The sequence below is a fragment of the Schistocerca americana genome, chromosome 1 (genome assembly GCF_021461395.2).
Source record: "Schistocerca americana isolate TAMUIC-IGC-003095 chromosome 1, iqSchAmer2.1, whole genome shotgun sequence".
Lineage (NCBI taxonomy): Eukaryota > Metazoa > Arthropoda > Insecta > Orthoptera > Acrididae > Schistocerca > Schistocerca americana.
This window is the reverse complement of record NC_060119.1, coordinates 286041992-286056062: the sequence shown is the minus strand read 5'-3', so window position 1 is coordinate 286056062 and position 14071 is coordinate 286041992. Positions and strand designations below refer to the sequence as shown.

Below are 14071 nucleotides of genomic sequence, written 5' to 3'. Positions count from 1 at the left end.
GTCACACTGGAGAACCAGCCCTGAGCAAGACCAAATGGGCCAGGTCTTCCCCTTGGAGGGGGGCACTATAGTGGCACCAGCCAGTTTTAGCGGTAGTTGTTAGAAAGCCACGGTGAAGCACTGCAGTAGCTACCTTGGGATGGAAAGCACAGTGTGGCCAAGAAGAGACGTAATAACACATACGCAAATGACTGCGAAATCGGCTATCTGTGCTCAGTATAACCTGCACTCTGTAGTGCTCACAGCTGGAGCAGACAGGGTGATGTCACCACACCATGGGAAGACCCTTATTGTGAGCTACTTGACTGAGAGCCGGGTAGTAGTGCGACAAATGCGCCACAAGCCGTATAAAAAGATGTGAATTTTGAGGCAGATTCATTTAGAGTCCAGTAGCACCACCATGACGCCAGATCCATGCTGGACAACTGGGCACCGCCAGCTGTAGTCATGAGTTCAAGACTGGGTCAGACCCACCCTCTCCTACCCTGAGTCTCCTTGCAGAACTTGGTGCCACAGCACCTCTGACCTGCCACCTGTGCTTGCCATTTCCAGGCTCCTGCCAGGGAGCAGAATCGACACCCCCAGAGGTGTCGGCAGAATGCCGCGTTCCATGCACGGCAGTCTCCACTCGCCTCCACGCTAGACGCGTGTGGGGCGCGAGTCGCCAGGTACGGCCATTCTGCAATGGAACACTGCTGCATCATAAGGAGGAGAGCGTCAGTGACGTCAAGGCCATGGCCTACTGCCAGGCTGCCAGCCGTTGCTCGGCCCGACATCAGCAACGCAGGCCGCCTACGCCTGCATCTCCTCACCAGGCTGAAGCCAGCCACCTGTGAGCCGATGCCGGCCAGTATCACTGGAGCTGAACGTGTCTGCCTGACCTTGCTGACGATGTGATTTGTATTTGGAGCTGAATAAAACATTTCTCTCGACCATCAGTGTGTTACTGGGTCCACCAACCCTTCACTCCACACACTCACCACCTGGGCTCTTCACACTATTTTCAGTGATGAATCGCAGTTTTCGGCTACGCCGAATGACCATTGTCGGTGAGTATGGAGGCTTCTGGGAAGAGGTCCCATTCTCACAATATTTTGGAGGGGCACAGTGATAATATTCGTGAAGCCATCAGATATAACCATCTGATAGTGATTTAGAGAACTCTTATAGCACAACAGTATGTTGTGAACATCCTACATCCTCTTGTGTCAAGTCTCATGTGACAATATTGTGGCACCATTTCTCAAGAGGAAAATGCTCATCCACACATTGCACATGCATCTATGAACTGCCTCTGTGATGTTGCGGTACTTCTAGGTGGGAACATCTTCAGATCTGTCTGCAATAAAATATGTATGGGACGGTGCTGGATGTCAACCCTATCCCAATGACAGTATCAAGGATTTCAAGGACCAGTTACAACAGTTTTGGGCCAGCGTGCCTCTGGAGAATATATAACGTCCGTATGACACCCTTCCCAGCGAGAGTCAGTGAATATGAGGCCTATCAGAAAAGTATCCAACCCTTGCCCTGGAAAAAAAAACTGGCTTACCTGGAGCGTTGGGCACCTAATCACCCTCAAAGTAGTTCCCCTCGGAGTCCATACACTGCTTCCAGCAGTTCTTCCGTCGTTGGAAGCGTGCCGAAAAAGCCTCTTTCGGAATATAGTTTAGCTCTGCTGTCATTGCTGCCATAATGTCCTCTCCTGTTTGAATTCGCGTTCCATTCAATGGCTTCTTGAGTTTGGCGAACAGCCAGAAGTATCAGTGGGCCGTATCAGGGGAATAAGGCATCTGTTGAAGCACAGGAATGTGGTTCTACGCTACAAAAGTCTCCTGAATGGTTTTCACGTGGTTGCCGTCCCGCTTCTGGCAAAATTTGATGCAGTAGCGCTGCTCCAAACGTTCCATCATTTTCCTTGCAATGAGTAAGCGACTCAAGCACTACACGCTACCTCACTGACTCACTAACTCTCCTAGTCAAGTTGTGCCACAAATTTCTCTTCTCCCCAATTCTATTCAACACCTCCTCATTAGTGATCTACCCATCTAATCTTCATCAATCTTCTGTAGCACCACATTTCAAAAGCTTCTATTTTCCTCTTGTCCAAACTATTTATCGTCCACGTTTCATTCCACTCCATACAAATACTTTCAGAAACGACTTCCTGACACTTAACTCTATACTCGATGTCAACAAATTTCTCTTCTTCAGAAACGCTTTCCTTACCATTGCCAGTCTACATTTTATATCCTCTCTACTTCGACCATCATCAGTTATTTTGCTCCCCAAATAGCAAAACTCATTTACTATTTTAAGCGTTTCATTTCCTAATCTAATTCCCTCAGCATCACCCGATTTAATTAGACTACATTCAATTATCCTCGTTTTGCTTTTGTTGATGTTCATCTTATATCCTCCTTTCAAGACACTATCCATTCCGTTCAACTGCTCTTCCAGGTCCTTTGCTGTCTCTGACAGACTTACAATGTCATCGGCAAACTTTGAAGTTATTATTTCTTCTCCATGGATTTTAATTCCTACTCCGATTTTTTTCTTTTGCTTTCCTTTACTGCTTGCTCAGTATACAGTTTGAATAACATCGGGGATAGGCTACAACCCTGTCTCATTCCCTTCCCAACCACTGCTTCCCTTTCACGTCCCTCGACTCTTATAACTGCCATATGGTTTCTGTACAAATTGTAAATAGCCTTTCGCTCCCTGTATTTTACCCCTGTCACCTTCAGAATTTGAAAGAGAGTATTCCAGTCATCACTGTCAAAAGCTTTCTCTAAGTCTACAAATGCTAGAAACGTAGGTTTGCCTTTCCTTAATCTATTTTCTAAGATAAGTCGTAGGGACAATATTGCCTCACGTGTTCCAACATTTCTACGGAATCCAAACTGATCTTCTCCGAGGTCGGCTTCTACCAATTTTTCCATTCGTCTGTAAACAATTCGTGTTGGTATTATGCAACCGTGGCTTATTAAACTGATAGTTCGGTAATTTTCACATCTGTCAACACCTGCTTTCTTTGTGACTGGAATTATTATATTCTTCTTGAAGTCTGAGCGTATTTCGCCTGTCTCATACATCTTGCTCACCAGATTGTAGAGTTTTGTCAGGGCTAGCTCTCCCAAGGCCATCAGTAGTTCTAATGGGATGTTGTCGACTCCCGGGACCTTGTTTCGACTTAGGTCTTTCAGTGCTCTGTCAATCTCATCACAAAGTATCATATCTCCCATTCCATCTTCATCTACATCCTCTTCCATTTCCATAATATTGTCCTCAAGAACATCACCCTTGTATAGACCCTCTATATACTCCTTCCACCTTTCTGCTTTCCCTTCTTTGCTTAGAACTGGGTTTCCATCTGAGCTCTTGATATTCATTCAAGTTGTTCTCTTTTCTCCAAAGGTCTTTTTAATTTTCCTGTAGGCAATATCTATCTTGCCCCTAGTGATACACTCCTCTACATCCTTACATTTGTCCTCTAGCCATCCCTGCTTAGCCATTTTGCACTTCCTGTCGATCTCATTTTTGAGGCGTTTGTATTCCTTTTTGCCTGCTTCATTTACCGCATTTTTATATTTTCTCCTTTCATCAATTAAACTCAATATTTCTTCTGTTACCCTAGAATTTCTATTAGCACTCGTCTTTTTACGTACTTGAGCCTTCACTATTTCATCTCTCAAAGCTACCCATTCTTCTTCTATTGTATTTCTTTCCCCCATTCTTGTCAATGGTTCCGTAATGCTCTCCCTGACACTCTCTAAAACCTGTGGTTCTGTCAGTTTATCCAGGTCCCATCTCCTTAAATTCCCACATTTTTGCAGTTTCTTCAGTTTTAATCTACAGATCATAACCAACAGATTGTGGACAGAGTCCACATCTGTCCCTGGAAATGTCTTACAATTTAAAATCTGGTTCCTAAATCTCTGTCTTACCATTATATAATCTATCTGACACCTTCCAGTATCTACAGGCTTCTTCTATGTATACAACCTTCCTTTATGATTCTTGAACCAAGTGTTAGCTATGATTAAGTTATGCTCTGTGCAAAATTCTACCAGGCGGCTTCCTCTTTCATTCCTTATCCCCATTCCATATTCACCTACTACGTTTCCTTCTCTTCCTTTTCCTACTATCGAATTCCAGTCGCCCATGACTATTAAATTTTCGTCTCCCTTCACTATCTGAATAATTTCTTTTATATCATCATACATTTCATCAAACTATTCGTCATCTGCGGAGCTAGTTGGCACACAAACTTGTACTACTGTGGTAGGCGTGGGCTCCGTGTCAATCTTGGCCACAATAATGCGTTCACTATGCCGTTTGTAGCAGCTTATCCGCATTCCTTTTCTTTATTCATTGTTAAAGCTGCTCCTGCATTACCCCTATTTGATTTTGTATTTATAACCCTGTATTCACCTGAGTAGAAGTCTTGTTCCTCCTGTCACTGAACTTCACTAATTCCCACTATATATAACTTTAACATATCCATTTCCCTTTTTAAATTTTCTAACCTACCTGCCCGATTAAGAGATCTGACTTTCCACGCTCCGACCCGTAGAACGCCAGTTTTCTTCCTCGTGATAACAACGTCCTCCCGAGTAATCCCCGCCCGTAGATCCGAATGGAGGACTATTTTACCTCCGGAATATTTTACCCAAGAGCACGCCATCATCATTTAACCATACAGTAAAGCTGCATGCCCTCGGGCAAAATTACGGCTGTAGTTTCCCCTTGCTTTCAGCCGTTCGCAGTACCAGCACAGCGAGGCCGTTTTGGTTAGTGTTACAAGGCCAGATCAGTCAATCATCCAGACTGTTGCCCCTACAACTGCTGAAAAGGCTGCTGCCCCTCTTCAGGAACCACACGTTTGTCTGGCCTCTCAACAGATACCCCTCCGTTGTGGTTGCACCTACGGTACGGCTATCTGTATCGCTGAGGCACGCAAGCCTCCCCACCAACGACAAGGTCCGTGGCTCATGGGGGGATTTTCAAGCATTTTATGGAAAAATAAGAATTGCGATATATTGAAGATTGTGTTTTATTTCCAGTGTAAATAATGTAAAATTTGAAAAAATTGTCCGCACTGGGGTTCCATCCCACGACCCTTTGATTAGTATCCTGTACTCTTTCCGTTGCGCCAACCGCTGTCGGGAATCAACACTAACATAAATGTCTCGTGCCTCGCTCGACACCCGCCAAGAAATTTATGTAACTGGCTGAGCACCTATAAAATTTCCCTTTTTTTTACATTTTACATTTCCCTATGCTTTTTTTAGCTCTTTTATGGGTTTACATATGTTTTAATCCCATGTGCAGGACCTTTCACCATTTTTCAGTTGTCTTCAGGAATCTTAAGTAGAGTGCTTGTGTGGTTCAACGTGAGTGAGGTGGGAGTGGGTGAATGATAGCTGATAACCTTGCCGTTGAGCGCCCACTCACTCACACACACACACACACACACACACGCACACACACACGCACACGCACGCACGCACGCACCAGAAATTGATGATGATGATGACGAGCAGATGCGGTCCCCTTACCTTACAAGATTCGGGTTTCATGTCACGTCGGCAGTATGCCCATCATAGACGGAGCGGTAGTTCATGTTGGAAAACGACGAAACATGCTTTCCTCGCCTTTTTTCGAAGGAATCAGCCTGCCATTCGCTTTCAGCGCTTCAGGGATAGCATGGGAAATTAAAAAGTCCAAGACTTAGCACAGATTTGATATCGGCTCGTCCCGATATGAGCCCAGAGGCTTAACCACTTAAATAATTTGGCTTCAAGGGCTGATTTAATTATTATAATAATTGTTTAATAATATACAAGCATATGACATACAAATGTCTCGCTTGTTTAACGCCCTTGCTAAAATCTAAAAATTATGTAACTTCTCTGGTCAAAAAAGGTATATGGAACAAAATAAAAATTAATACTTGCTATAAGCGAGCTCGATGTTATCAAGTGAGTGAACTTCCTTTTTGTATCTGACAGAACATGTGACACTTTCTGCGGTAGATGATAACTTATGAAAATTATTATTGCTTTTTGATATAGGGCGATCACACAATCTTCTCAAGTTATCGCACCCGTCTGCGAAACAGTCGTATGCATATTTCATGCAGGTTCCGCTGCATTAAATAACACCCGGGCCCATCGTCTGCTCTCTTTCGGCGACAGCGTTCCAGAACTCTCAGGTAGACATACAGCTGCGCCTCCAATTCTGGTAAAGGCAAATCTAAAGTAATTATTCGATTTCTATATACCATCTCTTCGAAAATAATTGAAGCACTGCTATGCTGCAATATTGATCGTTTTAGACGTGGTAATAATTTCAATGAGAGTTATTAGTGGGCAAGAATATAGCGTCTGCTCCCAGTTTTTCAAGTTAATGCATGGCGCAGGTCTCATAAGATTTTTATGTATTCATTTATTTGTCATTTGTGTCCTGTCGTTGTATAAGGCACTACTGATGCACACCGCAGCCAATGACTATCGAATTCAGTACACTCACACAATGCGTTTCAAGCCTTCATATTCGGACCTTAACATCAATCATCTACAATTTCTGGTTCGATGTTTTAACTTAAGAAATATATCAAAGAAAAACCATCACTGCTTAGTGTTTCTGGTCGCAGCACTACGATAACGCTGCTGTAGCAACAGAAGGTATTCACCACAAAACATGATGGTATAATCACAACATACGATGACACAAAGTCTACAGTAGCTACCCGCTTGGAGCGGATAAGGATAGAAAATAATATATATATATATATATATATATATATATATATATATATATATATATATATATGACAGCATCCATTCCTTTATTTCGAGTTGAGATGCTGTGTATACATTCACAGCCCAGTCACTGCTTCAGCGCGTGCTGCTGACCCATTGTCGTTCAGACGGTAAGGACTGCTGATCGGGGGACGCTTTAGGTGGACTTCGTTCGCAGTCCCGGGCCAATAGGGGTGTGAGGGAGAATTAAGCACTGCACCAGACGCGGACAGCCAGGGGACGGAGCTTTGCTTTGCTATCCTGCTTGCCATCCTCTGACCCCCTAACATTTGCATGCCATCTCCAGTACTCCGGTTGTAGTGGCCACCGTTCCAAGCAACTGATTGCCTCTCCAGATGCCTCAGTTGCCCCCTTTTTATCAGCCCGCCCGGCTAGCCGGGCGGTCTAACGCGCTGCTTCCCGAGCGGAAAGGTGTGCCGGGGACCGGCACGAATCCGCCCGGCGATGTCCGGTGTGCCGGCCTGCCTGCAGATGGCTTTTCAGGCGGTTTTCCATCAGCCTCGGCGAATGCGGGCTGGTTCCCCTTCTTCGCCTCAGTTACACTATGTCGGCGACTGCTGTACAAACACTGTCTCCACGTATGCGAGCACCACAATTACTCAACCAAGGAAATATCTGGGGTTACGATCGTCTGGTATGAGACGTTCCCAGGGGGGGACGGGGGGGGGGGGGGGGGGGGGGTTGTCTACTGGGGGCCGAACCGCACTCTGGGCTCGGTGTGCGGTGGCGGTGGGGTTGGTGTGGACTGCTGTGGCCTGTTGTGGGGTTGTGAACCACTGAGGGCTACGGCGGGACGAAGCATCTCCGTCTTTTTTAGGTCCCCGGTTCAATACACAATACACGCCCTTTTTATCGTGAATAAACCATTCGGTGTTCTTTTTTTGAATCTGCTACTTCATTATTTCAAGAAACCCAACTGATTTGGATGACTACATCTAATCCACTCTTGCTGTCCTGTACAGAAGAAAACAAGCACATTAAAAATTTTTAAGATATCTTTAACTTGAATATTTAGTTCATTTCACTTATACAAGGTGTTTCAGCTGCTCCTAGCGATGTCGTTTTATAAAAACCACGATTCTATATCTGGCCTTCAAACGCCACACGCGGGATTTTCATATTCTCCTGTTCGATACGGGCAAATTATTAGTCCTACGGAAAATGTACAAAGGAGCTTCGTGTAGGAAATTTAATGTGGTCAAGTTTTGTACTGGGACACGTTTCCGCTGGAGGTCACAGTTTTTGAGTTATTCAAGAAACATGTACAAAAGGAGCTTCAAACGCTCTTCTACCCCCACCTCATCCCTCACCGGTCAGGATTTCTGGAATGTTGTTCGTGGCACTCCCTCCTACCATCGTACAAAAATTTCCGACAACACCAACTATTCCCGATATCCGACCCTTCTTTGCCTCTAATCATTGTGCTGTTATGCCAGTAGCATTGTCGGTTATTTCTTTAACATTACTAATTCAAACGTGCCCTTGAGGATAATGAACCGAAGACGTAAACGTTATGCTGAGACTAATTGGCTCTGAGCACTGTGGGACTTAACATCTATGGTCATCAGTCCCCTAGAACTTAGAACTACTTAAACCTAACTAACCTAACGACATCACACAACACCCAGCCATCACGAGGCAGAGAAAATCCCTGACCCCGCCGGGAATCGAACCCGGGAACCCGGGCGTGGGAGCTGAGACTAATTACGTTGACAATTCGATCCGAACTCAAAACCATACAAGCACAGAAGTTAGATAATCAGAAAACCTGACGAATACAGCGATGTAGCTGTTTATTTTATGCTGTTAAATTTACAAATGTGATAGGCAAAATTTGCATTAATACCAGTTTTACAATTGGTAGGTGCTCGACTAAGCTGGTGGCTTAATGATAAAGACCAAAAAAGGTCGAAAGTGGGAAACGATTCGTGCAGCCGCAAACTTTTGCACACTGGTAGGAGGGAGGGCCACAAACAACACACTAGAAATTATGACCGGTGGGAGCGGGAATGCTTTTGGTGGTCACTTTTATATGTTTTTCTTAAATAACTCGAAAACTAAGCACGAAGATAAACGGTAGAAACTCTCCTCGCGTGGGGGCGGGCATTATCTTTCTGAAATGTAAGCCAGGATGGCTTCCAATGAACGGTAACAAAATATTGCGTAGAATATGGACGACGCACTGCTGTGGTGTATGGGCCTCGGATGATAACCAAAGTGCTATGAAAAGAAACGGTACCCCAGTACATCTCTCCTGGGATATCATTGCCTGGAGGTGAACTGCCTCCAGTTACGAGGCCCGCTTCGTACTGAGCCCGAAAACCAGCGAAGACGCTTCTGGAGACACCCCAGACAGCGGTGGGATACCAGTCTGACACACCGAGCGGGGTGGCGCCGTGGTTAACACACTGGACTCGCATTCGGGAAGACGACGGTTCAATTCCGTGTCTGGCCATCCTGATTTAGGTTTTCCGTGATGTTCCTAAATCGCTCCAGGCAAATGCCAGGATGGTTCCTTTGAAACGGCACGGCTGACTTCCTTCCCCGTCCTTCCCTAATCTGATGAGACCGATGACCTCGATTTCTGGTCTCCTTCCCCAAAACATCCTAACCCCAAACCCAACCCAACCAGTTTGACTGTCGCCTGTTATATGGCCCGCCGGCCAGGAGTGATGGTGTGGAGTGCCATTTCCTTCCATAGCAAGCCATCTTGGGTCAGTTTCCGTTCCTTTTGTTTTTTAGAGTTTATCTTAACACTTATCGAAATTGAAGTTGAGATTCTGAATCATCAGCAGCATGTTTTGAAAAAGGGTACTATTTTGTAACTCTTTTCTGCTTTTAGGCTCTTCCTACCTGATAGTGCTCATTTTATTTATGCTTACATGCAAGAAACAACATCGCCGATAATGTCTTACACGAATTCCAATCTGTTTCTGGCCTAAAGTCTCCCTTTGACGAATCTTCCAGGTTTAACTATTTTTGGCTGACCGAACAAATGCCTGTTCTTCTCTTTTTCTGGTAAGGTTTCGTAACAGATTTCTTTCCTTTCTATTCTGTCTCGTTTAGTTATTTTCTTGTTTATTTGGCTTTTAGCATCGTTCTGTGCCGTCACAGGTCTCTTTTTTTTGTCTATACATCAGGCTTCTCTTCATTTCTATACAATCTTGCGCCTATAATTACTGTTCTATAAAATTTCTCTCTCTTCTGTCTTAATATTTGCTACCAATAATGTCCTCTTATTCAAGAAACTTTCGTCGCTAGCACCAGTTCTTTTCCAAAATTTATTTTAATAAACAGTAGTTTATAATTTTGCTTACCGCTGTCAGGCTGGACTAGCACTTGGATACGTGACCATCGGGTCTGCCGAGTGCTGTTGGCAAGCAGGGTGCACTCAGCCCTTAAGAGGTAAACCGAGGAGCTACTTGACTGAAAAGTAGTGGCTCCGGTCTCATAAACTGATACACGGCCGGGAAAGCAATGTGTTGACCATATGCCCCTCCTTCCATATCCGCACCCAGTGACCTCTGTGGTTGAGGATGACACGGCGGCCGGTCGGTACCGTTGGGCCTTAATGGCCTGTTCGGACGAAGTTTAATTCCTCAGTAGCGCAATCATTACTCTTTTGTACTGCTCTCTCCCAGTTTCTAGTTTTAACAAGTAACTAATCTCCATTCTACCATTTATCATTTTCGTCTTTGCCTTCTGTATCTATCGTTCCAGTTCACTGCTACATTTGGCTTTCCGTACTATACAGAAATTGCTATATATTTTCAAAAACTTAAAAAATAAGAAAAGAGGTTAGGATATAACATTTCGTTAACTTTAGCGTTACAAAGACGGAGCAGGACTTCTGTTTACCGTCGCCATATTTAAGGAACCATCTCAGCATTCGTCTCACGTGACTTAGCGAAACAAAGGACAATCTAAATTAAGATGACAGGAAGTGCTGCGCTCCTGGTTGACACGAATACGAGATAATTGTTGTATGCACTCCAATAACGATCGTGGTTAAGGCATTGTGGTCAGACTTGGACTCCGAGTCCGTTCACCACTTCCTCGACGCGATGTTAAGCCCTAAGGGTTCCTACATTCCTTACTACAATACCTCGCTAGTTCGAGGAAAAAAATCAGATTTTGAATTAACTGTGCTTATTTCCACCCTGACAGATACTGGATAATACCCTTCAAACTAGTTTAGGCAAGTCCAATCTGACCTGGATTTGTGGAGAAGTCTACATCTACATTTGTATCTACATCTACATCTACATGTATACTCCACAAGCAGCCGTACGGTGCATGGCGCAGGGTATCCTGTACCACTATTAACAGTTTCCTTTCCTGTTCCACTCGCAAAAAAGGGCGAAGGAAAAAACGGCTGTCTGTATACCTCCGTATGAACCGTAGTTTCATGTATGTTATCTTCGTGCTCCTTACGCAAAATGTATGTTGGCGGCAGTGGCATCGCTCTGCAGTCAGATTCAAATGCCAGTTCTCCAAATTTTCTCAATAGTGTTCCTCGAAAACAACGTTACCTTCCCATTTGAGTTCCCGAAGTATCTCCGCAACAGTTGCGTGCTGTTGGAACCTACCAGTAACAAATATAGCAGCGATACCTTCCTTTAACCGGATCTGGTGAGGATCCCAAACACTCGAACAGTACTCAAGAACTGGTCGCACTAGCGTCCTATATGCGGTCTCCTTTACAGATGAACCACACATTCCTAAGTCAGGACAAAAAGTGCTTTATCTCATCGATCGAGGAGATAAGTCACTGGACTCGTATTCAATTATACGTCGGTAGTACAGATTTTGGGATTTTCTTAAGTCGCTTAACGGAATCGCCAATTTTTTTTTTTTTTAAAAAAAAGAACGTAGGTTTCCTTCTCCAATCTGATCTCGCGCTCCGTTTCTAATGACATCGCCATCGACTCGATGTTAAACGCTATCTCTTTCCTTTCTTCCTTCCTTTTTTTTGTCGTACCTCAACCATTGTATGAAACAAAATTTTGAAAAACACAGCCCTCAGTCGCGAACACAATTAATTTGTAACCTAGGTTTCGGTGTCACAAGGGACACCTTCTCCGGACAAAATTAAAACTAAATGTTACAGCATAACGTACCAAAAGATACGAAAGCTGTGGTCATACCTGACAGCATCAGATAGTCAGATTTAAAATAAAATGCAACAGAGGTGCAAACTACTAGGGGCTGCCATGTGTCCTCTGCTACAGTCAACACAAAACTGAAATATCAAGTGATTTGTGCACCACGGCAACTTCAAGACAATACCGCCATTGGTGGATAATTGGTAAAGCAAGCGATTTTGTAAACATCTCTCGTAACTGCAGAGAGGGAAATAAACAAACACCTGAACGGTGTACGTGAAGTAATGACAATAGCGGGATACAACATGATATAAAATACAACTAATGAATGACTGGCTGTAATACACAACATCCAAAATAAATGCATAAAGAAGACAAATACGAAATAATCCATTAAATTACATTACTGCTTACTATAATAGATACGTTATAAAACAAAAAAAGTTTTTTTTTAATTTACGTATATGAGCCGTAAAAATTAGAAAGAAAAGGCATCTCTGAATCTGCAAGAAGTAGTACATCAGAATGTTAGGTCTCGTCAAGCAGCGGCTTTATACCATCGAAATAACTTCTTCTGCGCAACTGCACCTGCTCTTTGAGAAAAAGTCCGTCATTCGCAAGTAAATGCTTGAAAATTTCCAGCTCCTCCAAAATATCAAGTTTACGCCCTTTTTTCAGTATGCAAAATTTCCAGCTTCTCAACCCCTTTAGGAGAGTGCCCTGTGATTAACAGGTGATTGGCAAAAGAAGAATTAGGGGCACACGAACCGTTTTCCCTCAGAAAATGTTCTTTACAGCGAATTGAAAAGGCACGTCCTGTTTGACCAATATAATAAGCACCGCAAGTGTCACATGAAGTCTTGTAGACACCAGAATTCTGCAGAGGGCTAGTAGTTGACTTTAAATTATGGATGACATTTTTTCTCAAGTTGTTATTTGTAGAAAAGGCAATATTACATTTGTATTTAATCCGAAGTAACCTTTGAATCTGGTATGACTGAGGGCTGTGTTTTTCAAAATTTTGTAGTAGCCGGCCGCGGTGGCCGAGCGGTTCTAAGCGCTTCAGTCCGGAACCGCGCGACTGCTATGGTCGCAGGTTCGAATCCTGCCTCGGGCATGGATGTGTGTGATGTCCTTAGGTTAGTTAGGTTTAAGAAGTTCTATGTTCTAGGGGACTGATGACCTCAGATGTTAAGTCCCATAGTGCTCAGAGCCATTTGAACCATTTGTATTATACAACAGTCGCTGATTGACAGCCATGTTAAAAACCTTAACATTGTATGATTGGCTCATCCATGGTAACTTAATCCCACGATATGACTATTCACTTTTTGTTTACTAGACTAGCCACTTTTTGATTACTGTAAGTCAAATGTATTCTGTGTTACAGACTTGAACGGTCTCCATTGTGGGGAAGAATATCTCGAAACCATGACCAGACGTGGTCTGCTACGAACTGCTGTTCCATACCATGCCGTCTACAGGATTATCGGCCTCACCCCCTTTACAGTGGACGCTACAGATTGCTGTCTGCGGCGATCACCTTGCACTGTAGCGTACGCCGCAATCATTCTTGTCCTGTGTTTGGCTGCATCAGTAAATGTGGTACACTACTTGACCGTCGGTCAAGAGCACATTTCTGCCCTTAGGTTCTTGTGGCTAACAGGGACAGCGATAGCAGCTTGTCTGATGGCCGTTGTACCTGTAGCTACAGATCTCTTCTTTAATACCAGCAGATACCAGAGAATACTCAGCCTGTTGTCTTATCGAGACACTGAAATTTTGGAATTAAAGCACTCGTCTAATAAACGCGTGACATTTGGCTGCAAACCTCTATACGTAACTTCGTTTGTTCCCTTTCTGTGCATTGTAGTGCGGAATGTATTGCAGAAAAGAGGTCTTTACATTACAGCTTCTATGTTTCTTATGCAAGGTGTCATGCTGGCTGCAGTCTCAAAGTATATTATACTAGTTATGCTGGTGACGAATGACTTGCGATGCCTGGAGGGGAGCCTGAGGGCAGTGAAGCGGCCGCTTGCAGGCGCGGCTCACTTCCGCGCTCTGCGCAGAGTCTACAGGGCGGTGTGCGGCGCCTCCCAAGAAGTGCTGGCGGCCCACGAGTGCTTCCTGGCGGTGTTC

At 44.2% G+C, this 14071-nt stretch overlaps 1 protein-coding gene across 2 annotated transcripts in view; it reads left to right on the top strand.

The window, feature by feature from the left end:
- LOC124594393 (UDP-glycosyltransferase UGT5-like) overlaps nucleotides 1-13730 on the top strand; it is a 143424-nt gene extending 129694 nt beyond the window's left edge. Inside the window, exon 7 of one of the 2 annotated variants that reach the window (XM_047132771.1) lies at nucleotides 13323-13730. In XM_047132771.1, coding sequence (XP_046988727.1) covers nucleotides 13323-13581 — 259 coding nt within the window. In that variant the 3' untranslated portion in view covers nucleotides 13582-13730. The remainder of the gene's footprint in view (nucleotides 1-13322) is intronic. The other variant, XM_047132765.1, reaches the window with a different exon arrangement.
- Nucleotides 13731-14071: the final 341 nt, after the last annotated feature.